Source organism: Paramisgurnus dabryanus, chromosome 3 (assembly GCF_030506205.2).
Source record: "Paramisgurnus dabryanus chromosome 3, PD_genome_1.1, whole genome shotgun sequence".
NCBI lineage: Eukaryota > Metazoa > Chordata > Actinopteri > Cypriniformes > Cobitidae > Paramisgurnus > Paramisgurnus dabryanus.
This window is the reverse complement of record NC_133339.1, coordinates 22,233,800-22,259,193: the sequence shown is the minus strand read 5'-3', so window position 1 is coordinate 22,259,193 and position 25,394 is coordinate 22,233,800. Positions and strand designations below refer to the sequence as shown.

At 36.9% G+C, this 25,394-nt stretch overlaps 1 protein-coding gene and 1 long non-coding RNA gene across 2 annotated transcripts in view; one reads left to right on the top strand and one right to left on the bottom strand.

Moving 5' to 3' along the window:
- The window catches only part of ngfra (nerve growth factor receptor a (TNFR superfamily, member 16)), a 36,659-nt gene extending 30,611 nt beyond the window's left edge, over positions 1 to 6,048 (top strand). The window contains exon 6 of the mRNA XM_065277719.2: positions 2,307 to 6,048. Coding sequence (XP_065133791.2) covers positions 2,307 to 2,359 — 53 coding nt within the window. The 3' untranslated portion in view covers positions 2,360 to 6,048. The remainder of the gene's footprint in view (positions 1 to 2,306) is intronic.
- A 17,040-nt stretch (positions 6,049 to 23,088) lies between these two features.
- LOC135733768 (uncharacterized) lies at positions 23,089 to 24,440 on the bottom strand. Its single transcript, XR_010527004.2, has 3 exons — positions 24,299 to 24,440; positions 23,731 to 23,810; positions 23,089 to 23,479 (listed from the first exon to the last, which is right to left on the bottom strand). It is a non-coding gene; the product is annotated as an uncharacterized lncRNA (long non-coding RNA).
- Positions 24,441 to 25,394: the final 954 nt, after the last annotated feature.

The window sequence follows — 25,394 nt, the reverse complement described above, 5'->3', positions numbered from 1 at the left end:
CTTGGTCTTGTCATGGACTCGTGAGCATTTTGACTCGGTCTCGACTAGTACTCGAATACATTTGGAATCGGACTTATTCTCGAGTCCATATGAGTCCCTTTTAAAATATATATTACTGTTTCTTTAAACTGATGTAAAATTGACACGAATAGTGATTGGTGATTTTTTGTGCGCAGTGACTGGTGGTAATAAGACAATAAGGCACTAAAACACAGAGTGGAACTACACATAATTTTCTCAGACCCAACTTTATGTGGACTCGGCCTTGACTCGGATTCAACCTTTTTTGGTCTTGTTCTTGACTCGGACTGACCCTCTCTGGACTCGGTCTTGACTCAGACTCGAATGAGCTGGTCTCGAGTACAACACTGTGTAAAACATGAAGTCTTGGTATTGAAATTTGTATGTTCATTTTTGTACATTTATTGGCTGCCTGCAAAAGCTATACTTACCTATGCTCATTACCCCAAATTTTTTAAGCGTGTACCGGATATGTGTCATAAAATATGAATTACATATGAACTAAATACGTTTTAATATACATTTTTAATTAACCTAATCACACGTAATCACAATTAGATTTAAAAATGTTTTATTTAAATGTTTATGTTTTATTAAATGTATTAATTAAGGTGTCGCAAAAATAACTAGACCACACCTTTTTAGCTCTAATTAACCACTGCACATCTTTAATTAATCCTGACAGTCGTTATTTAACGAGAAAAATATGGTTTGCGCTGGCGCAAGCTGTTAGTTAATCTGGCCCTATGAGTTGAAACAACCCAGCTTTTTGGGTTAAAACAACCCAACATAGGTAAATTTAAATGTCTGTTTGTCTATATTCTACCCAACAATGGGTTAAAACAACCCAGAATTTTTAGAGTGCTTTGTGCTTTTTTTTTTTGCCCAGCCACCGACCATCCGCCCCCCCCCCCCCCCCCCCCCCCGACTTCGGATGACAACTTTATTTTTATTCATATGAAGGTTTAACAAACACATATATTGATTTAAAAAAAAACACAGGTGAAAGAAAAAGAAAGCAACTCCGAATGTCATATATATAAGATGAAAACAAGAAAAGGAGCGAAAAATGTTTTAATTTTGGGGGGTACACACCAGCTAGGTACACATATACAAACAGACAGACAGACATAAACAGACATGGATAGACAGACAGACAGATAGAGACAGACAGACAGATAGGCAGAGAGAGGCAGATATAGACAAGACTGCTTTGTGCATTTAACATTAAGACAAATTCAGTCTACTGCATTGGATTTAAGTCCCAGCTTTTCAATTGACTGCTCTTGGCACCTCTGACCTCTACGAGCAAATACGTGCAATTTTGGACTAAATTGTGCTAATTACGCAGTACACTCTGTTTTCCCAAAGGATCTTTAGTGAATCTTCTTTATAGGCAATGATGTCATTGACAAGACAGAGAAGTTGTTTTTTGCACAAATGGCATAGCTCTGAATTGGTCCAGACACAAAACGGTACCTCAGAACTCAAAGCCTACTTGCAGCATTCCGGAACTGTTTCCATGGCACCTCACAATTGACAACAGATTGAAGGGTTAGTGGGAAAATGAGGCATTTGTGTCTCCGGCTGAATGTAGTAGTGATTGCAGTTAAATGGTTAGGGCAGGCAGAGGGGATCAGGGAGCGCAGTGGGAGCCTGTTTGCCTCAAACTGCCTAAAAATGAAAGCTGTATGTATTTAGAGGACCATTTGGACTTGGCCCTTTAATTTCGAGAGAGAGAGAGAGAGAGAGAGAGAGAGAGAGAGAAGAGAGAGAGGGAGAGAGAGAGAAAGAGAGAGAGAGAGAGAGAGAGACAGAGAGAGAGAGAGAGAGGCAGAGAGAGAGAGAGAGAGATTTCTCTTTAAATTGTCAGATTAATGCACATCACGGCTAAGAATTAATATGTCCAGGAATATATAGGCCTTGTTTCTATATTGCCTGCTTCATGTGGCCATTCAAAGACTAAATAATTAAAAGGATTCTATTAAATAGTTATCAATTTATTAAATTGATAGCATGTGTTCCTGTAGCTCAGATGGTAGAGCAATACTGCTAAACATATACTGTAGCTTGAATGCACCGTATGTGGTTGTTTGACGTATGCGTCCGATTAGACACATTCAATTTTCTGCTTTTGTAAAACTAGAAATATTTTGATAAACATTTATGGTTTTATAAAATATATTTTGGAGCATCTAACACCACCCCTGAACCCAAAAACAACAAGTACAAGTACAGTCATGGGTATGCCGCTACTAATATTTTCTTTCTCTTTCTTTCTCTAGTGGTGCGAGTGGACGGAGGGGTTCAGCCTGACACTCCTCCACCTCAGGCCTAACTGGTGAGGAACAGAAAGTCACGTGACCAATGATGAAGGTGGGACGAGAGGTTGGAGTGGAGGAAATGACAGCAGGAGGAGAAAGGAGGAGCGAAGCCATAATGGGTGTTCGGCCAGGGAGGCCAAGACTTTTTTGAACCCAGCACAGACAATTCTTTGACAGGCCGGGTCATCTGCACCAATGGAGATGTCTTCAACAGTCTGGCCTAAAGTAGCTAGCACTTCATAAACATAGCAACCCCAAAGCGAGTTTGCAGTGTAATGTATACCGAAGCCCAGTTCAAACCTCAGCAACCACGAACTTGAATGTTTAAAGTCTACGGGGTTTCGCAAATGTTTCACCGTGACCCAGTGACACGAACTCTGGATCTCTTTGGCTTAAGAGAGGATGTAGAGACGGCCGTCACGAGTTTCACGGATATCACGTAATTTAGCAACTGCACCATGATTCCTCCACCCGGGGCCTTTTGCTTGATTTAATAAGGATTTTGTTTTTGCCTTATCTTTGAAGTATTAATAGATTATGTCTTTAACATCAATGCCTTTTATTTAATCAGAACTTTTTCATTCAGCTCTTTCCATGTGTGTTTTAAAACTTAGAGAGTGGGCGCGTTATGCAGTTAGCGCGGAACTGCTGTTTGAAAGCAACTGATCTCAGGTCAGCGTTTATGGGCAACATCTCGCGCCTGTGACATTTTGCTGACCTTTACTAAAGTAATGACTCAGATCTATACATAGCTCTGGTTCCTTTTCTCCCTTTCACACTCTCTGCGACAGCCACTTCTTTATAAAAACACACGCACATAGCGTGTCATGTTTCATGCCTTCCTCTGCTCATGCTAGTGTAGGTTTCTTTTCGTGAGTGTAGGCTCTTTAAAAATAAAATAAAAACAGAGAGAAGAACCGAACTGAGAACTAAAACGCTGACTAACACTGGGATCATTACAAAGGAGAACAAAATACTGAGCTCCACAACCATTTTCAGACCATCCAGAGGTAACCGACGTTTGGTATTCAGGCTGGAAGCGTTAAAGTGTGTGATCATTTGTCCTGAATAGAGATGGCCATTATAAGGAATTTCCAAATTCACATTCCATTTAACAATTCTTATAGTATTCCTATTACATTAGTATTCCTATATACTCAAAATCACTGAGCCAATAATTTTGCCCTAATGATCTACTAAACAAAAATACTAAACAAAAAACATATTTTAATAACATATTTTAATGTTTTTCTTAAAATTAAAGTACCACTTATTACTACGAAATGCTGTTGCAAATGTGTATCTTTAAGTACAAAGGCTATCATATAAACTATGATTCAGTAATTATACTGATTTATAAGACCTGACTGGATAGGAAATGTTCCTGGGACTCATTGGCCAATCAGGAATAAATACAGGGCCAATTCCAGATGTGGGGCCAATTAGGATTCCTCCACTACATTTTATAAACCTTTTCCCTCTTATCATTCATTCATTCATTGACTCCCACTTTAGTTTGTAATGATTCATTCTCTCTCTTGTTTTTTTGTCACCACGTTTTTTTCTCAGGCTGTTTCTTTGCTAAATGATTCATTCCATAAATGCTGAGGAACAGACATGTGCATCAGATGCTGTAATGTGGTTTGAATCACACAGCCGTCTCAGCAGTCCAGTGCTGGAAGCACTCATATTCATGTTACAAGAATGTGAAAGAGAGCCGTTTCACCCCACTGTCCTTGGCCTGGACTAGATGAATTACAGGGCAGACCTGTCGCCAATTCAGCAGAAAAATAGACACATATTAAATACTTGCATTAAAGGTGAAGTGTGATTTCAATACAGAAGTATTGTAGCAATCAACGCAATTGAATTACTTTTTTAAAATAAATCACGAGAGGTCTAAACAATGCAAACATTCGACCCAAAGCCAGAAGTACTAAAAATAGTTCACTTCTTCCTGTTTTCTTTCCATCCACTGGGATATTACGCTAGTAAATAGACATTAGGGAACCAACGTAGAGGGAATCCACACACACACACAACACCTAATGGACTGTCTTTCGTTGCATTCCTAATGTGCTTACTGCCAGGCTCTGGAATAAACATGAGAGGCATTAGTGAGACATTCCTGTCAGGCAGCTGGTAATTACCCCTGAAGGTTTCAGTCTCTCTTCCCCACAGTCGGCTTACTCTCTCGGGGCTCTGTTCTGCTCGGCATCCCTTCCGTGGAGCTCCTTTCCATTCTGGGACTGACCGTGCTTTACTGCACTCAGTAATGCAGTAATATTGCTATCAATGATATATCTACAGGAAATCACTGTTTGATTTGATTTCATCAAATATTTGAATTGAATAAGAATTTTACATCTATAGTTTGAATAGCCATCCTAAACTGATACTGTAGATATGTTCTGGAAATGGCAGATGGATTTTAGGTGGTTGGTAGCTGGTTGACAATGTAGCATTACCTTAAAGATGCAGTAGTAAGTTGACCAGCATGTCACCAACAAAACTTTCCATCAGGTCCATTACTTTTGTGGCAGTCACGGACTGATTTACAATGGGTTAATGTATAGATCAGTGGATCTATACATTGCTTTTTTGGCAGGAAGGTTGTCGACATCACGTTTTGTAACGCTTGAGTAGCGTGCATCTCCCCGACGTAGTGCTTTCTATTAAATCACACTGTGCAGAAAATCGTTGGCTTCTGAAGGTGCTAGCATGCTAGCGTTTAATGCGCTTTATAGGTTCAGAGTTTTCCTCATGGGGCACTTCACTGATGTTTTCTCTGAGATTAGCCTACTTGAGAGAACCTGACAAGATCAAGATCAGATCTCTGTATCTCGGCAATCCGGTTGTGTCTATCCCACGCTTGCATCTTAATGCAGAGCAGATAGGTTAGCAAACATCAAGTGGTGACAATATCGTAGAAAATCTGAGTGATTGATGCTTCTCAGGCACCTGCGTACTGATATGAATTATATTCAAAATATGGCTATATTTTCCTAGAATGCTAAATGGATTGTTTTTCTGATGTGTTCTGAGAGATGGATTGAAAATACAAGACATTTATCACCTGTTTCTAATATAACCCAGACGATTTGTGCTTGGCATCCAAAGGGCGTCTAAGCATCAATCAGCGAGCATCTAAAACAATTCAACGAAGGAAAGTAAACAAGTGGATTGATTCTTGATTCAATTCCCTGGAATGTGCCAAAGCGTCCATAAATAAAAGCCTCTGCCCTTGCATCAAAATATCCACTGAAATGGTTATGCATCTCCACCAAGTGTGTATCAGAGGAAAGTGAAAGTACCATTTGCAATACTAAAACTCTCCACCCGCCTTTAGTAATTCTTTATTTTTTATAAACAGTCGTTTGTATAATTTCAAATAAATGTATTCTTTGAAAGCAGTATTTTATAGAGACCGCTTACTTTCGTAGCACTTAAAATAGATAGCACTCAATAGTGTCCATCACCAGAAAGTGCCTGTGGACTATATCAGGTATCTCTGAGCTATGTTCTGTGTTTATTGTATGTGATAGTTTTCGCCCTTCGTTTTTATTGTTTTGTTATGCGATACATGTCGATAAAGATTACAGTATGACAGTATGTCATTATCCAGGTAAAATACATCCAGGTGAATTTTATCTATTGTCCTGCCTAAAATAAACAGACACATACTGTATATGATACACCTGTACTATATAAAAAAAAGTTGTAACCCAAAACACAAAAGGTGTCCTATAATGTTACTTTTAGTGCTCATCAGACCATTCCATGCATTCACGTCACAGTGCAATGTCATTTATAAAATGTTCTGCATAATCATAAAAAGTGGCAATATTTCATAGCGCTGTGTTTCACAAATATGTTGATATGGATGACAAGGGATTGTACATTAACTGTTAGCTAAAACAGAGATTATATCATATGAAGAACCACCACATGATGCTTTTGGAAATCACCCTCCCATGTTCTCACTAGACCTGACACTTGTGTGTATGTGATTCATGCTGTACAATGCATTGTGTACATTTTACCTGGAGTTGTTATGACAAACTTATGTAAACAAGAAATAAAAGCATTTAGAAGTCTATTAAATAAAACCAAATACGACTGCTTCAAAACGGCCTGTGTTTTCATCATTCACAAAAACCACAAAAATACTTCTGTAAATATGGCATCAGGCATTTGTGATCCTGTCTGTGAAATCCAGGCTAAAGTCACAATCTAATAATGAGATTAGGAGCATTGATGTATTCAGTCATTGATTTCAAATTTAATTAGAAATTTGACACGGCCTTACTCAGTCAATATGAAGATATCAAGAGTATATTTTTACAGAATGTTTTTTTACATCATTTAGGATGATTTTATGTAGGAAACAATAAATAGCTGGGGTTTTATACAGTAGGGGAGAGCGGGCCACAACCTAACATTTTTTGGTTTTGGCTCAATCATTCAAAAAATATTTGAGTTTGATTAATTATATTTTTACACAAGCAACACACAATCTCTGCTACAAATGAACATTTGGAGTTTGTTTCTAGTACTTACCATTCTTGGACAATTACGCCAAACGTTACAGAAGTGCAAACGTTACAACTTACCCCATAGGTGGAGTTCATTGTAACAGGCAGGGGGTTAGTTGTAACACTTGCTTAAAATTAAGTTTGCAGGCAAATATTTCAATACTATTTCGTCTATATACTTGAAGTGGATATTGTTTATATATCTGTCTATAATAGACAAGTATCCACACTGTTCATTCATCCAGCCCTTTTCTAATAATAGTTCAATTATAAATGGATACAAATGTCTAAATATGTAAGAAAAAACAGCACAATTATGACAAAACTTTTTTGTGTGACCCAGTCTGTAATAACCATACTACAGTTTCAAAAATCAAATTCTGAGATGATGAGCATCAAAGTCTGATTTTAACCATTCATTTCATTATGATTTCAATCTTTGACGTGACCTTATTCAATAGGGGTGTAACGATTCATTCGTTTTCTCGATGCATCGATTACAAATCCTGCCGATGCATATGCATCGATCTTGAAACCTGGATTTTTGAATCGTGAATCGTTTGTTTCGATTTTATATTTAACAATCGAATGAATCGTGATTATATAACGAATATGATGGATAATAAAAAATATATAAATAAATTTTAAATTAGTTACATCTGCGACGTAAAATGAGCAGTGGATTACGTCACTACTCTTCAATTTGCGGCGCGCCTGTTTGCTGTCATTTGAATAAACGCAGCAGACAGTGCACAAATGGAGGGACACGAAGGAGAACAACGCACCAGCCAACATGAGATCAAAGGTTTGGGATTACTTCAGTTTTCACGAAGTAAATTGAAAGACTGTCCGAAGTCCGTTGCAGTTTGCAGACATTGTAAATCTGAGTTAAAATACATTGGAAATACAACGAACCTTATTAGCAACCATCTCCGCAGATGCCATGCCATTAAGATAGACATACCTGCACTTAAAGCAGCTAGTATTTTAGGGTCAGACGTGAGAAGTGCTACTCCTTTACACACTTTGCTGTATTTACACACTTTGCTGTATTTCCTAAATGTTCAGGAAATGTATGCAATGTTTACAATAAACGTTTATGGTGCATTGAATATGTAGAAGTAGTATTATTTTTCTTGGTTTACTTGCTTTAATGTATTTTGAGTCCTAAGAAGTTAAGCGATTAAACTAAAGTCCTGAATCTAGTTAATGAAAATCTATTAAATGGTCATGAATTTCCCAAATATTTCTTTTATTTGCTCAGATGCAGATGTATACTAATTTATAGAACAGAATCGTTAATATTCGAATCAAATCAAATTTTATTGCTAATCGAATCGAATTGAATCGTTCTGGTTAGCAAAAATCGTTTTTGAATCGAATCGGAAACCTTTGAATCGTGAATCGAATCGATTCGCAGTCTACCCAAAGATTCACAGCCCTATTATTCAATCAATATTAAAGGGGCCATGTCACAAGACTTTAAGATGTCAAATAAATCTTTGGTGTCCCCAGAGCACATATGTGAAGTTTTAGCTCAAAATACCATATAAATAATTTATTATTACATATTCAAATTGCCACTTTGTAGGTGTGAGCAAAAATGCAAATGAGCTGATGAAATTCAAACACTGATCACAATGATGGTGGTTTGCTGAAATTGAAACTCAATTGTGATGTAAATTATTTTCTCTCTCTCTTTCTCTCTGCACTAAATGGCAGTGCTGTGGTTGGATGGTGCAGATTAAGGGGTGGTATTATTATAATAAGAGCTCCTTATGACGTCATAAGGAGAGCCATATTTCAACGACCTATTTTTTCATGTGCTTGTAGAGAATGGTTTACTGGGTTAAGTTACTGGGTTGATCTTTTTCACATTTTCTAGATTGCTAAAAGCACTGGGGACCCAATCATAACACTTAAACATGGAAAAAGTCAGATTTTCACACCATGGCCCCTTTAAAGATATGAACAAAAATAAATTTGACATACGATTTTTGATAAGACATGCACATTTATTTTGTTGGCAGCCAGCCATCAATCATTTGTGTGTTTCTTAAAACAATGGCAAGAATTACGCTAACGTTAGCGGTTTTCATATCGTAAGTGCTGAGGGGTTAGTTTCAATTAACCACGCTGGGTCAAAATATTTTCAAGCCCAACAAAAAAGTTGTTAAGAGCTGCAGACATATTTCAAAACGATGCTATGTTTTAGTCAACAAGACACTGATTAATATGACTTAGCATTGGATTTGGTATCTTACACACCCAACTTAGAAAAAAAAAACATATGATGAAAAAAATTACTTACATGCCACCAAAACACTCCTTCATCAATAACTCTCAACAAAACGCTCAACCTTGTGCAACAATGTAAACAGTCCGTGTTACAACTAACACCGTTTTAGTTTTTGCCCCGCAAACCCCTATTTCACATCTTGTCCCTTTTAATTGCTTATGGGTTTAGTGGGGTCATACTGGGAAGAAACATGTTGCACTGCCTGTTCTGATGCATACTGAGTATGCTTTTTCTCAAGAACAAAATATCTAAAATTACATTTTTACAAACCATGTTTTGATTTGTCATGTGAATACCCTGGGAAGCAGACATGCACCATACGTCTTTAGTAGTTCAACCTCTCTATGGTCCTAAAAAGCTTTGCCACTAATATTAGCCTCAAATCCAGACTCTGCCATTATACATGAACCAGAACAACCTTCCTTAGATCTACATTCCAGTAATGATGAGAACAGTGCATGAAATTCAGTGTGCACAACGATATGAAATTTGCTGGGCTGTGAATTTAAGGATGAAAAGTAACACTACACACATTTAGTATGTTTATTCGTCTTTGGGAAAAAACTATGCCAGATTTTTGATCATTAAACTATTGACTGGCCAGTCATTTTCAAGAACGTCTGACAAAAAACGTTAAGTTAGAACTGTTTTAAGTAAAAAAATAACAGAAAGCTTGAGAGTGGGCAGAAAAAGAGAGACCACAAAATATGTTTGGACCAAGTGATTGCCAAACCACAACGCTAAAACACATCCATATGCTTCATTAGAACCAGACCCTGACCCACTGCAACCATACAGCGGTATTCATGCTGTTACCCAATGAAAGCTCACTTTTATTACGAGGCATTTCAAAACACTCTGTCAGTTTCGTCAACTGTGGGAAGCTACACACACTCACACAGGAACATTGACATTGTCAATCAAATGCTGATCACACCTACTCGTTCTATATGTTAACTATTTTCCTTTTTTTTTTTAAACATAACAAACATAACAAATTGAAATGTGTGAATTATGCAGTGCCCAGCAAATGTCAAGTAAATCAAAATGACATATTTTTTTTCTTCAAAGCGGCTACCCTTTGGCTAGATCCTAACTCTGCACACTGGTTTCTTTTCTCTTAACCAACATCATGAGGTATTCATGAGATGCTTTTCAAACAATATTAAAGAAGCATGCAAACCACTTGTTCCCTTGTATCCAACTAAGCAGTTTCAAAAAACATGTTTATTTTTATTAAAGAGCACTTGTCATTGATAAATAACACTGTTATTTTGTGTATTTGGTATAATACAATAGCACTATTCGGACGGGATTAGTTTTCCAAACAACGTTTGAGTTTCAACTTGTACCCCAGGACATCTGTGATTTTATGTACTGATTCGGACGGGATTAAAATGATGCAGGCTATTCCAGAGATGGGAGTGTCTGTTTCATGCATTTGGGCGTTGCAGAAGAGCACGTGCTCTGGATACGCGTGTTTGTAATGTTTATTATTTTGCTTTAAATGTAAAATTATTACAGAAAATGTAATTTATTAATTTAATTTGAACAAATCAAAATAAAATATACAAATCCTACTAAAGTAACGTTAGCCTACGTGTTTTATATTACTGTCTGCTTATAATAAACCCAAAGAAATGAAGAAATAATGATAAATAACAATTTATTATCTTTATTAATTAACATTACCATTCCGGAGTTGAACAACTTTGAACAGAGTTTCTTATAACGTTAATGATATTACAGTGGCCAGTCTTAACGGTGTTTGATATTCAGCTCGTCTTGATTTAATTATTTTATTTTGTCGAATGCGAAAAAACCTCCATATCTGAATGAATGGGACTAAGGAAATACAATATACGCACATAAGTAAGACCTTACGGCAGATCACGTTGGCCAAAACACGAAATTAACCACGTTTTCAAAAGATATTGCCGGCAAACACAGACATTTGCATCCGGACGGGATTCAATTTCTCAGAGGACCTCTGAGTTCGGCGAAAAACAGTAGGTAAATTGCTCTGGAATTCTTACGGAGGTCTTCAGCGAAAAACACAGGCATGGCCGATTCGGACAGGTTTAAAACACAGAAGACCTCTAAGAAACACGATTCTCTCAGAGGTCCCCCTGTAAAACTAATCCCGTCCGAATAGGGCTAATGTGTTTGCGTGGTTTATGGATAAAACACATTATTTTCACATACTGTAGATTTTGAAAAGCTATGTGTCCCTGATTGGTCAGCTAATTTGTACGTTGTGATTGGCCTGAATACCTCTGACATCAGCCTGATATGTGACGCTCTTTACCATGTTTAAAAGTTTCGCTCACAATGCAATGCTAACAGAAGTTAACTTACAGGCTGTGAGTCCAAAGCGGGAGGAATTATGATAATGTCGGTCTTCTCTACATCACCAATCCCAGGAAGTAAACTGTTGCCTACAATCTGTGTGTTTTTTGTTTGTCCAAGAAAAAAGATTTATGTTGGAGACGATATCTTGCGTCATTGTTTACTTTGGGGTTTGTACCTTTTGCATATCGTTAATATACTAATACACACTTAAACACCAAAGGAAATGTAAAATCGTGAATCGCACCATTTGTGCTCTTTAAAATACAAGTTTTACGAAGAAGTCAAATGTGATCGCAACTTATACTCATTTACATAACTAATTTCAAGGATTTAAGACTTAAAGTCCCCCTATAGTCGACTATTTTATCACTTAAAACTCATCTTTGAGCATCATAATAGCATATATGAAAGATTTACCTGTCAAAGTAATTTCTTCACACTTTAAAACAGCTTGAATTTAACTCTACACCCTTGCCTCATTTAGTATATGCAACGCTATAAATATGCAAATCAGTCCCCACCTCTACTCAATCACACATCCTGGACCATTGATATCAATTAGCAAATTAATCTCCACCTCCACTCTTTTTCACCACCTCGAACATAGATGTAAATAGATTTCAGACACATAGGGCCCTATTTTTATGATCTAAGCGCATTGTCTGAAGCACACATGGGCGTGTCTGAATCCACTTTTGCTAATTTAACGACAGGAAAAATGGTTTGTGCGCCAATGTCTCTTAATGAGTAATGGGTGAGTTTTGGGGCGTAACGTGCCATTAACCGATGACCGTCTCAGCTCTTATCCCCTTTAAAAGCCAGTTCCGCCGATTTCGTATTTACATTGCGTTCCATTGCGCCGGATGTATGATAGGGCCCATAAATGCTAATTACGGTTATACATAATGCATATGCAAACTGCGCATTTTAGCGCTTATTTTAACAGCTGAAGCTGATGTGCTGCAATCGATTCATAGGCGATTCTATGTGGAATTCATAAAATCTATGGCTCAAACTACTTATCCACTCATTAAACTTTGATGATGTGATTGGTTACATCCAAGGTGATTACAAATTGCCTGAATAAGCCTCAAATTTTATGGAGAAAATACTTAGCAATGGTTTTGAATAATGACTTTGCAATAGTTTTCTCTTAAAGCATATTAAAAACACCACATAGACATATAAACTACAAGAAAAACTTGATTTTCACGACAGGGGTACTCTGAGTACACATCATCATGGGAAACAAGTGTGTCTAAACCTTTGACTGGTTGCGGAAGCACTTACACTTAAATGCACAACATCTAATATACTGTACTCACTCACATAACCGGTGGTTTAGTGGAACAAGCTTGCGCAAGACTATTTTACACATCCATCAAAGGGTTTACACACCGATGGTTGTCAGAAAGATTGTAGACATTGATGTGCAGCAGGGTGGAAGAGATAAGCTCCAAATTCACAGCATTCACTTTCAATTAGATTAGCCAGTCAAAGCAGCTACCACAGTATACCGTAGTCGAATAAATCACCCCCTTCCCTTTCCTTCACCCCCATAAACTTAATAGGGACCAGATAATGATTCAGCCGAAACTGCAGGAGTTAAAAAACGGTAAACATTTAATGTTGTCATAAAAAGTGAGATTGCTGATATTGAATTACATTCATTTTGACAAGCATGGGCACGAAGAGTGTGGAATGTTAAATTTCTGCCTGTGGACAAGATGTCCTGAAGTAAACAAACTATCGCCATTATTAATGATAGAAAGAGAAACAGGAAGATGTGGACAAAAATGTGATTTTACACAGATGTGTCAGACATCCGTTTTCACTCCAAACAATGTGAGCGAGTCATAATAAAAGTCATAATACTGCGTATTAGTGAAGACTGGCGCCCATACTACTGTAAAGCGACAGAATGAGGAATGAAGTACGAAAGAGGTGTGAGATATTGTGTAAATATACTAAGAGACTTGAAGGACAAAAACAATTTTGGGGTGGTAAAGTAAAATTTCACACCTGGGTAATACTCATTTGATTTGGTATGTTTTTAGATAATCTATTATAAAACTTAACAAAATGTGGCATCTATACTTTCATATATACCACAATGATGAAGAGTGGATAGTGTAAATGCACACACCCACACACACCCCCACACAGCCACCCCCCCCCACACACACACACACAATAACAAACAGTCTGTTATTTTTTTTTAAGCTTGAAGTATTTATTTGCTGTTCCAAAGTTTTTCATCTGTTCAGAATAATTTAAATAAAAAAGTGTGATGTTGGGAAATGACAATTATTGTGAAACCTTACATTTCATTACCACAAAACATTCCTGAACAAAATTAAAATAATAATAGAATTCTAAAATACTATAGATATCTAAATGTATTTATGTATAAATACAGGTATGTGTCTTAACTTTGAAGAACATTCCCTTAACACAAAACAACCAAAGAGTTACACACAATGATATCAAATGTGTAACTACACACCACAACCTCCCCTGTACCACTTTCATACAAGCCATGTTACTAATTTTTTTAATCTTTTAATCTTAAACTGAATGAAACACTTAAAGGAGGCATTTGATAATAACCATAAGCTGTACTAATTACGAGGTCAAAGCTGTGTCCTATGACATCATTGCTCTGTGAAGTCACAGTTTTATTCTTTAATGTCATATCTTAGGGACACATTAAACGAATCATTTCTGAGGTCATAGTGCTCTGTAATCTCATCTCTGTGACGTCATAATGACTCCATAAATTAATTTGCTTTGAATTTTATGTAGCTGTGAAATCACACACCACTGAGGTCAAGTAATAACTCTAAGAGGAAGATTAATTTATATGCACCTACAATAAACTGATGAATGCATAGATTATTAGGGTCGATAAAATATTTTTTAATACTGAAGTGTGGAGTATAATGGTCTCTGAAATGTATTAAACTAGTGAAAGAGAGTGTGTAACATTAAATTAATTAAGTGCAATTATTACACATTAGCTTCTTATCTTAACCGAAGTGGGAATATTCTGGAAATTCTTTGGAGCAGACGGAAGAAATCCTACTTACCGCAACCATTAACGCAAGTCTACAAATCAATACATTCAATCACAGACCCCACACCATATACCACCTGCTGCCCCTCAGGAGAAATGGGACAGGACCACCAACTGAAGACAGAGTGGAATAAGAGACAAAATTAAGGGAGAGAGGGAGGAGATGGAGAATAAAGATAGGCAGATGGAAGCACACCACAACTCAATACAGTAGGAGGTGCACCACTGTTCCTCTCCCGTTCAACACATTCATGACAGCAGTGTCACATACACACACATGCAATTCTGCACACCCACACGTATACACAGCAGGCTATTACTCTATCATTGTCTCAGTCAGAGCATTTCACTGGCACACATTTAAACACTGACTGCCATAACATGATTCCACCATCTGTTCATGAATGAGCACAACCCGACTCTCTTCCTGAGAGCACAGAGACATAAATACTGTATATATACACAGTACTGTATACTGTCTGATTAACATACTGTACTGTGTAGATATAGCAACACATTCTATTTTCAAAATAAATTCACTTGGTTTGATATTTTCTTCTCGAATGCAATATCATTTTATATTGTGACGTTAAATTTTGCTGTTCAAATACCCCTTTTAACAGGTTATATGTGCAGGACAACAGTGTTCGACTACAGTGTGTGAGTCTGTTTGTGATGTTTCTGCAGTTTTCTAATTTGGCTACATGCCACATATACCAAAACACCATTCGCTCGAATGAGTCACCAGCCTGCCCCCATTTCTAAAGAGAGAGAGAGAGAGAGAGAGAGAGAGAGAGAGAGAGAGAGAGAGAGAGAGAGAGAGAGAGAGAGAGAGAGAGAGAGAGAGAGAGAGAGAGAGAGAGAGAGAGAGAGAGAGAGAGAGAGAGAGAGAGAGAGAGAGAGAGAGAGAGAGAGAGACTAACATCAGATTCACCCCATTGATGGTCCACATACAATTTGCTGTTTATGATGTGCCTTTCTATTCAGCTCGAGTTAATCTATGCATTGTCTCTGCTGACATAACCAATATTCATATGAGATATGGAAATTCCTGGAAAGTTATTATTCATCTCATTATACTTTTGGTTGTGCCTATCATTGGCTGCAGCTGTTTGAGAGAGAGGCCCATTGAAGTGAAGCGAATGAAAATGGAAGGGTGTAAATCATCTTTTCTTCAGCTTTATTTGTTTGTTTGTTTTTAAAGGGTTTAAAAATTCCATTCACTTCATATTGATGAATAGTGTGGCTGGAGAAAGAACAACAGATGTAGTATTCACAGCCCCATTGGTCGATGCGCACACAAACAAACACACGCGCGCACACACACAAGCAACTAGATATGCAGACATGCAGTACAAGACATGGCACATTTATATTCATTTCATGATCTTTGCTTAATCTGTCTTTGTACAACAGTGCACAACACAAACCAAAAACTAGATTTGCATTTAATCCGAAAAAAAACCCAACTGACAAAGAAGCAGACAGACCATTATTTACTTTCTACATTTAGGCATTCTGAAAATTCTGAGCAATTTACTATTATGACATCATCAGCTAGATTTTGAATCCATCCAAACTCTCTATTCATGTATATCAGCTGACGTCACTCACATCTCAAACTTGTCTTCCGCCATTTTGAGTACCTGAAGTGGTCGCAAAAGAACTAGAAGCTATTCCTTCAATATGTTGTAAGCATCAAAATCGCTATTTTTACAACACTAAGAAGGCTCGACACAACATGATACTTTACTCGAAGTATCACCTGTGTCTCTACACGTGAACTCGAGCATTGAGAACATTGTTTGTGTACACAGAGTTTACCAAAATATGGTTTTGAACAACTGACTTGGTTGTTTAGGCGTCCACTCGCCTCCATCTACCCAGTCAAGATGTATCGATCTGCGAATGCGACGTAAGGAGGGAGGAGAGTGAAGATGGAAAGCTCCCAAAGCATAGTTCCATATAAATGCATGGATAATTCGTTGTTTTGTCGCAAGTGAAAAACAATATTGACCTTCTAGTTGAAAAAGGAGCCTCATATGAGATTTACTCATTTGCATTCAGAGATGGATTCTTTATGTCTGGCAAAGACGGAGAGAAGATACCCTAACAGCCAAAGTCAGTTGTTCAAAACCTTTCTTTTTAGCACACAAACAATGTTCTCAATGCTCACGTTCATGTGTAGAGATCCAGGTGATACTTCGAGCAAAGTTTCATGTTGTGTCGTTCCTTCTTAGTGTTGTAAAATAGTGGTTGTTCGGAAGCAGCGGACAGCGGCTGGAAGAACGCATCAGGGATCGAGTAGACATCACACCCTAACCAAGATATATTTTTTTAAGTAGCGTTTCTTTTCATGACAGTCGAGGTGAGAAATGTTGTCTTTCGTAGCCATTTCCCATATTCGTAAAAATCATAGACAGTAAAAGATAAGTAATCCGTAAGTCGTAGCAAGCTAGCCAATGTATCTAGCCTACTGGTACTCCGTAGGTAATCAAGATGGCAGTAGGCAACTGGAATGACGTAAAAGGTCACATGACTGATATTCATGCATAAACACAAATATAGATATATCAAGACATTGATATATGGATATAGATATATCAGCATATTATGGAGCCACTTACTTCAATCTATTTTATTAATCTGTTGTTAGGTTTAGTAATTTCACTTTAATGGCAATGAAAAGGTTATTAGGCATTAAAGGAAATGACTCTTCAGAAATGTCACTTCTAGTCATTTCATTGGTATTTAACAAATTTGTCTGTGTTTCAATGCAAAACCCTCTGAATATATGCAAAAATCTCCACTTTAAAAAATGCTTCCACTCATTATTCACTGTCCTTTCTGAATAATGGTAAAATGCCCCAAAAATCAATCATTACCCTAATATGGACCAGATTTACTAAACGGGGCAAATTAGCTTGAGAGCGCAATTACAAAATGCACAGCTGGGAGTGGTAATATCTGTGGGTTATTTACTAAAAAGACGCAAATTAAATAACACAGGCGCAACAGCTGATTACAAAATGACCACCGCAATCTACCAAGAGCAGAGCAAATTAGTTCAGGGTCACAAATAAGCAGAGCCGATGCTTCTGCAGGTGCAGATATTGCGGCTGAAAATGCAGGGTGTGAAATCCCAGCTAACGAAGCCATATGAAACTCTGGGGGACAAAAAAATGAAGGTTTACAAGAGGTTTTGAAACACTTGCTATTGTGTGACTTCTCCTAGTGACTCCTTTTTATTTCCTCAAGCTAAGAAAAAAACATGGCTTGGCAAACAATATTTTTGAATTATATGTTCCTCTGGCATAACAAAGAAACAGTCACATGTTAAAAAATCCTCTGCCTTGTACCATGCGCTCTCTGATCTCTGCGATGCTTCCTCTTATCAGCAACAATTGCAGCTATTGAAAGCGCAAAATGATTTAAGACATGCTTTTTTCTGTGTTAATACTGGCACAAATACCAATAATATCACATGAACAAACATAAGTAAATTACGGAGCCACTAAGGGGACATGGAGCAAAAATTAAATAAAGTTTAGTTTCATGTGCTCATGTTTAGTTTCACGCGAGCACGCGATAGTTTCATGCGTGAGCACATGAAACTAAACTTTAGACTTTTTTTACTCCAATGTCACCTTAGGGGCTCAGTAGTAAATCGCGTTGCGTAAATCATTAAAATTCTCTCCTCCCAAAAATGTTGTGTATGAACGGGAATCTTCTAGAAATGCATAATGCAATAAGGTCAGTCGCAAAAATAACTAGACCACACCTTTTCAACACTATTATCTACTGCATGCCTTAGTAAATCCATACATTCATTATTTTAATGACAAAATAATGGTTTGCGCAATTCCAAAAAAGCACAGATGTGTATGGTAATATCTGCATGTTATTTATTAAAAAAGCGCAACGTAAATAATGCAGGTGCAACAGCTGATTCCATAATGACCAACGCGATCTACTAAGAGCAAAGCAAATGAATATATAAATATTTAGAATTATTAGGAACACCATACTAATATTGTGTTTGACACTCTTTTGCCTTCAGAACTGCCTTAATTCTATGTGGCATTGATTCAACAAGGTGCTGAAAGCATTCTTTAGAAATGTTGGCCCATATTGATAGGATAGCATCTTGCAGTTGATGGAGATTTGTGGGATGCAAATCCAGGGCACGAAGCTTCCGTTCCACCACATCCCAAAGATTCTCTATTGGGTTGAGATCTGGTGACTGTGGGGGCCATTTTAGTACAGTGAACTCATTGTCATGTTCAGGAAACCAATTTGAAAAGATTCAAGACCATCAGAGGATGGATACATGGTGGTCATAAAGGGATGGACATGGTCAGAAACAATGCTCAGGTAGCCCTTGGCATTTAAACAATGCCCAATTGCCTAAAGTGTGCCAAGAAAACACCCCCCACACCATTACACCATCACCAGCAGCCTGCACAGTGGTTACAATAAATGATGGATCCATGTTCTCATTCTGTTTATGCCAAATTCTGACTCTACCATCTGAATGTCTCAACAGAAATCGAGACTCATCAGACCAGGCAACATTTTTCCAGTCTTCAGCTGTCCAATTTTTCTAGCCTCTTTTTCCTATTTGTTTTAGAGATGAGTGGGACCCGGTGGAGTCTTTTGCTGTTGTAGCCCATCCGCCTCAAGGTTGTGCGTGTTGTGGCTTCACAAAATGCTTTGCTCCATACCTTGGTTGTAACGAGTGGTTATTTCAGTCAAAGTTGCTCTTCTATCAGCTTGAATCAGTCGCAGTGGCGGTTCTAGACAAATTTCACTAGGGAGGCCAAGGAGGGGCCAGTGTTTTACCAGAGGGGCACATAAAAATGGCAAGAAATTATATTTAAAGATTATAGGGGTGGTTACAGGAATTAGTTTAAGATAGGACTAGGCCTTAGTTTGATTAGGAAATATAACTAGTTTTAACATACATTATACATACTTGTGTGCATTTTGAAGCAAAACAAAGGGCACTGGTGTATTTTAAGATATGGCATTGCAAGTTGTTTTCAGTTTGGACAGCTCTTACATTTATTTTAGTCTAGGACTAGTCTAATCCCTTTCCGGGAACCGTAAACTTTATTTTACTTTACAATCATATAAATATTTATTTAATACAAGAGTGAGTTCAGGTGCAAAAGGGGGACTGGGCTCTTTTCTTAAGATCCCAACCGAAAAGCATGCGAGCCTACTCAATAAACTTTATGAAATGCAAACTTTTATAAAGACAAACGTTTGTTTTAGTTTACATATAAACACACATTGCTAGACAGTTAGGGACCACAATCTAATCAATATAAATAATATTTATTTTAAATTGTAAACATTTTTATATGTAACATTTAATTATATTTCTCCAATTTTATGCACGTATATGTAAGAGCATAATTACAGCGCTTTTTACAATGTGTAAACTTTAAAAAGTTAGAGATGATGGTTTTGCCGGTTGTTAATGAGTAACAGCTGTGAATGCCCACAACGCGCTTAAGCAGCCAAGCCACAGGAGAACAAGTGAACAGTGTCCCAATGTGAAGTGAGCTAGAGTCCTTACCAGTGCCCAAACCTGCATACACATTCTCAACATCGGGAGGTTGGGAACGAATTGAGACACTCGCCGAGCAGCACCCGCAGGGCGGCTACAGTGATTGGGTGCGCCGCTCTAATTTGCCCGTGTAGAACGTTGCGTCGCATTAGTTCCGCTTTTGGCGCTCGCGTGTAAAATCAAAATAAATGTATACTTTTTTATTTGGTCAGCACGGGGTGGCCACCCCTGGGACATGTCTACAGAGACACGGGCCACCCTTGGCCTCCGTGTAGAACCGCCACTGATCAGTCGTCCCATTCTCCTCTGACCTCTAGCATCAACAAGGCATTTTCGCTCACAGGACTGCCACATACTGGATGTTTTTCCCTTTTCACATCAATCTTTGTAAACCCTAGAAATGATTGTGCTTGAAATCCCAGTAACTGAGCAGATTGTGAAATACTTAGACCGGCCCGTCTGGCACCAACAACTATGCGACGCTCAAAATTGCTTATCAAACCCCCAAAGTTTAAAAATCTCTTTTTAAGTCTCTTTTTTAATTACAATGAATTTTAAGTTAATTTAATTACCATTATGTAAATATACAAAGTGGAAGATTTTCAAACAAGGACAAACCCTAATGAATGTTTTAGACATTATATATCATGCAAGAAAGCTTGGAAGACAAGACAACCACAGCTGAAATTAAAATAATGGGGCCCTTATGATGATGCGCCTTCAGTTAAATGTCCGCATTATTTATAGATGACATTTAAAAAAATGAAACATGAACAATAAACACAGAGGAGCCGTGTGATTTGCTCTCTTTAGAGTGAAGCCGTGACCCTGTAAGTGCTACTGAAGTCTATTAAGTGCTCTCTGATTGCCGAGGGCTCAGTGTGTATTGTTTTATGAATAGTTAAAAAGGCGCTCCCTTGGGTCCTTGAGCTCTCACGGAAGACAAAAACATCTCCCGTTCTGTCTGTGACACAGACTCATAAAAGAGCAGCGACATTTACTGTACAAGTGCCATTAAACAAATTTTAAAACTCCATGAGCCAACATATTGAGACCAAATTGGTGGCAATTCATAAGTGCTACAGGGACAGCTGAATATCAATAGGGTATTTTGAATGAAGTGCATTAGATAATTCATTAAATGCCAAGATCAGAATCTGATTCACAGTTTGATGCTTGTATTTTAAATTAATTGTGTATATCCACTTTCACAGAAAACACAAAAGGAGAGGCAGGGCATTATTGGAATAAATGGCACATGGACATTCTTGCAACAGTGCCATGGATATCAGCTCCCACTGTACCACAGCTTTAATATTTCTAGGGCTCGACATTAACACTTGTCCACTTGTCCGGGACAAGTGAATGTTTGGATGGGCAAGTGAGAGAGAATTTTAATTACCCGACTGGACGAGTAACTTGAAAATGCCCAACACAAAATGTAAATGTTTTTCACTACCTCTCCCTCACACTGTACAAACACCAATGGCGTCAGTCACTTCATTGCGACTCTGACCCCTCATTTAAGCCTGATTATACTTGACGAACTTTCAGTCATTTTTAGATGTGGAGCCATGCGCAAAGTTACAAAAATGCTGTCATGAAAAATCTGTGATCAGAGGATAAGAATGATACAATGCTACAATCTAAAAAGTACTGAATTCCATTCGGTCCTTGCCATCTGTTGAAAAATCTGTTAAAAAGTAATTTTGTTCAAATACATGACTACTTTTGAATGGATTTCAATGAGGAAAACACATCTACCTGCTGAACCCCTGATCCTCTGTGTGAGTGCTCTGTATGGATCAGAATCCATTAGCACGCTATAGCTTTAATGAAACATCACAGACCACAGTCCTTCTTAATGTCATCAGTGCGCCTCTAACTAACAGTCCTGCCCCTGTGTCATCATCAGTGAGGGTCTGTAGATAATTAAAGCCACACATGTTTACAGCTTAATTCTGCATACACTGCAGCTCAGAATGACAACCACAATAAGCTTTTATTGTCTCGAAAAAGAAACACTGTACAGCAGTAAGATGTTTGCTCATTAACAAGTTGTGTTATAAAAGCAACATACTGTAAATGCGATCTATGTTTAGTTTTAACAGAAATTTTCACCCCAAAGGAAAATTCTTATATTGTTTATAAGAATGATAATAAACCCATTTTGAAACACAAAAGAAACATTTCTAACTACTATAGTTAAAGCTTTAAAGGGACACTACACTTTTTAAAAAAATACTAATTTTCCAGCTCTCCTAGAGTTAAACATTTGATTTTTACCGTTTTGGAATCCATTCAGCTGATTTCTGGGTCTGGCGGTACAACTTTTAGCATACACTCTTAAAAAAAATGGTTCTATATCAAACCAGAAATGGTTCTATCACCCGCTTCATATATGGAACCCCCAAATGGGTCAATATAGAACCACTTTAATGGGTTCATTAAAAAGAACCCCAAATGGTTCTTTGAAACAAAGTTAGATGGTTCTATTTAGAACCATTAAAGGTTCTTTATAATTATGAGGAATTTATTATTGATAAGAAATTATAACCGATCCAGAAAATTATAAAAGTTTACTATTTATTAATTGTATTATACAGAAATATAAATCTATAAAAATTACTTAAAATCACATCTCTTTATTCTGTATTAGACAGCAAAACATTTAGTTTTTGCAATTTTTGCAATTTTTGCAAAAGATGCAATTTTTATATATATATATATATATATATATATATATATATATATATATATATATATATATATATATATATATATATATATATATATATATATATATAGATATATATAAAAAAATTGCATCTCTGTATTAAACAGCTAAACTGTTAATTACACTATACATTCAAAAATTTTGTTCAAGTTATTTCCCTTACGCATTTTCTGTTTTTATAAACAAAGATACTGTACAGTATATGCAATTTTAAGTTATGTGTCTGAAATGATGAAAAGAAATCACAATGCATTTAAAGACAATTCATGAACAATCTATTAAATAGAATGACAATTTACACAAGTTGATTGTACATTTGTTTTGTACAGGTATTTAAATTTAAGCATATATTTTATAAATTAAAGTCACTGTGTGCTTAATGGCAAAAGGGTATTGAACATTGAAGAGAAAAAAACCCGCAAACAGTCATTCCACAGCCTGTGATGTCAATGTCTTCCACATATTATGTTCACATTGTCCATTATAAAGTTGATACTTTGAGATTTGAGAGGATCAGGAGAGCCGTTGAACACTATGGTTGGTGTGGGACCTTTGGGTTCCTGTAAAACAAACATTTCACCTTTTAAGTGCTTTTTACCAATTAACAGAAGCCATCAAATAGACTTAAAATTACCCCATAATAACACAAATAAAGTATGACAACTAGGCAAGCGACACTCAAGAACCAACAAGACTCATAATTGATGTGGAGCTGTATGCTATTTAAGGGTAAACAGAGTAATATTTTTATATTTGCATTGAATGTTACTTTAAATGAAGTGCCTCAAATGCTACAGAAGACTATACTTACACTATTTACACAGCAAAGGAAGCTGGGATTTTCTTAAAATAATGCTTGCAATAACATAAGTGCAGCATTCCTCACCAGACCTACAAAAGATAAAAATTATTGTACATTAGGTACAGAAATCAATTACAGGGACATTTTACTCAAAAAAGAAAACTCATTCACTCACTCGTTATTTCAAACGTTCACGGCTTTCTTTCTTCAGCAGAACACAAAAAGATTTTGAAGAATGTCTGTAACCGAACAACGCTGGTAGCAATTTAATGGACACAAAACCAATGCAGGTCAATGGGCACCATTGTTGTTCGATTACCATACTTCTTTTAAATATCTTCTGTTGTGTTCTGCTGAAGAAAGTGACGACAATTTTTATTTGTGGGTAAACTTTAAATCTTTCTCAGCCAGCGTCTCTTTATTAACAAGTTAACTCTTCAATGGCAAGGAAAAAGTTTATACTAACATTATTTTCATATTTTTACTTATACAATTTATAGGTGCTGGAACCTTTACATTGACAATGCAAATAAGGCTACTTTACACTGGGCAAAGAACAAGCATATGATGTAGTTACCTTCTGTGGTTTCCGCTGCTGTTCCAATGAGATTGGCGTAGAGATGTTTTTTACTTCATTCTTTTGCACTCCTGATGATGGTTGGGGCCATGTTATTTAGAGATGTTTCCATGTTCTTCACAAAGTCTGTTCCAAACCTCATTGTCATTCCATGCAGCATCTTAAAATACAAAATCTTTATATATTCATATTCATATATACTTTCAGACAAACAAGTTCCTTAAAGTCTACATTAACTTGAGGTTGCAATTGACTAGTGATGTATTTTTCAAAACACAATGTTCAATAAAATATAGTGTGAAATATACAGAATTTAAATTAAGTCCTCAAACACTTTACAGTCTTTAATGCTAAATTCTAAATGAAATACATAAGAATTATCATTAAAGCTACAAAACACAGATTTCTTTTATTTTGCTCTTTGATGAACATTAGTGACAGAAGTCAGGTTTACGAGGTCCCTTTAAGCACCTTACCTTTTTGCATCAATGGGGTTTATATTTTAAAGCCAGTACGTGTCATAACGGACCATTTATTAACCATGGTTATCTGTGAGGGGAAGGAAAAAAGCATAAATTACACTTCACAAACCAAATACGCATAAAAACCTGAACACGTTTGGTTTTTAAAACATTTGAATGTTAAATGTAAGTGTCTTAACAGCTACCATCACATTAATTCATTGTGTGCATCACAGAAAACATGCATATCTAGACTTGTTGCGGATACGAACGCTGCACTGCAATCGTGCATTTATAATAAAGACCGGCGGAAATTTCCCAACTGTGGCCACCAGTTTACTTTTTTCTTCAGAGAACAAACGAAAAATACTCACGGAATGTGTGTAAAACTGCGACAAACATTTACATATAATTTCCCTTCCACCCGGTTCCCTTGACCACGCGCTTCATTCGTCTCCTTACAACACACAGCTGTCTTATTGTGATTGGCAATTTAATCTAAAATGACAAAGAAATAAAGCAGGACTGTAACGTAATTCATTAAAACCCGGAACAAAATGTATTTAAAAGCGCTTTTATAACTGACAGTTGACGAAGCCCGTCGTGCTTTAACGTTACCAACAGTATTTTTTAAC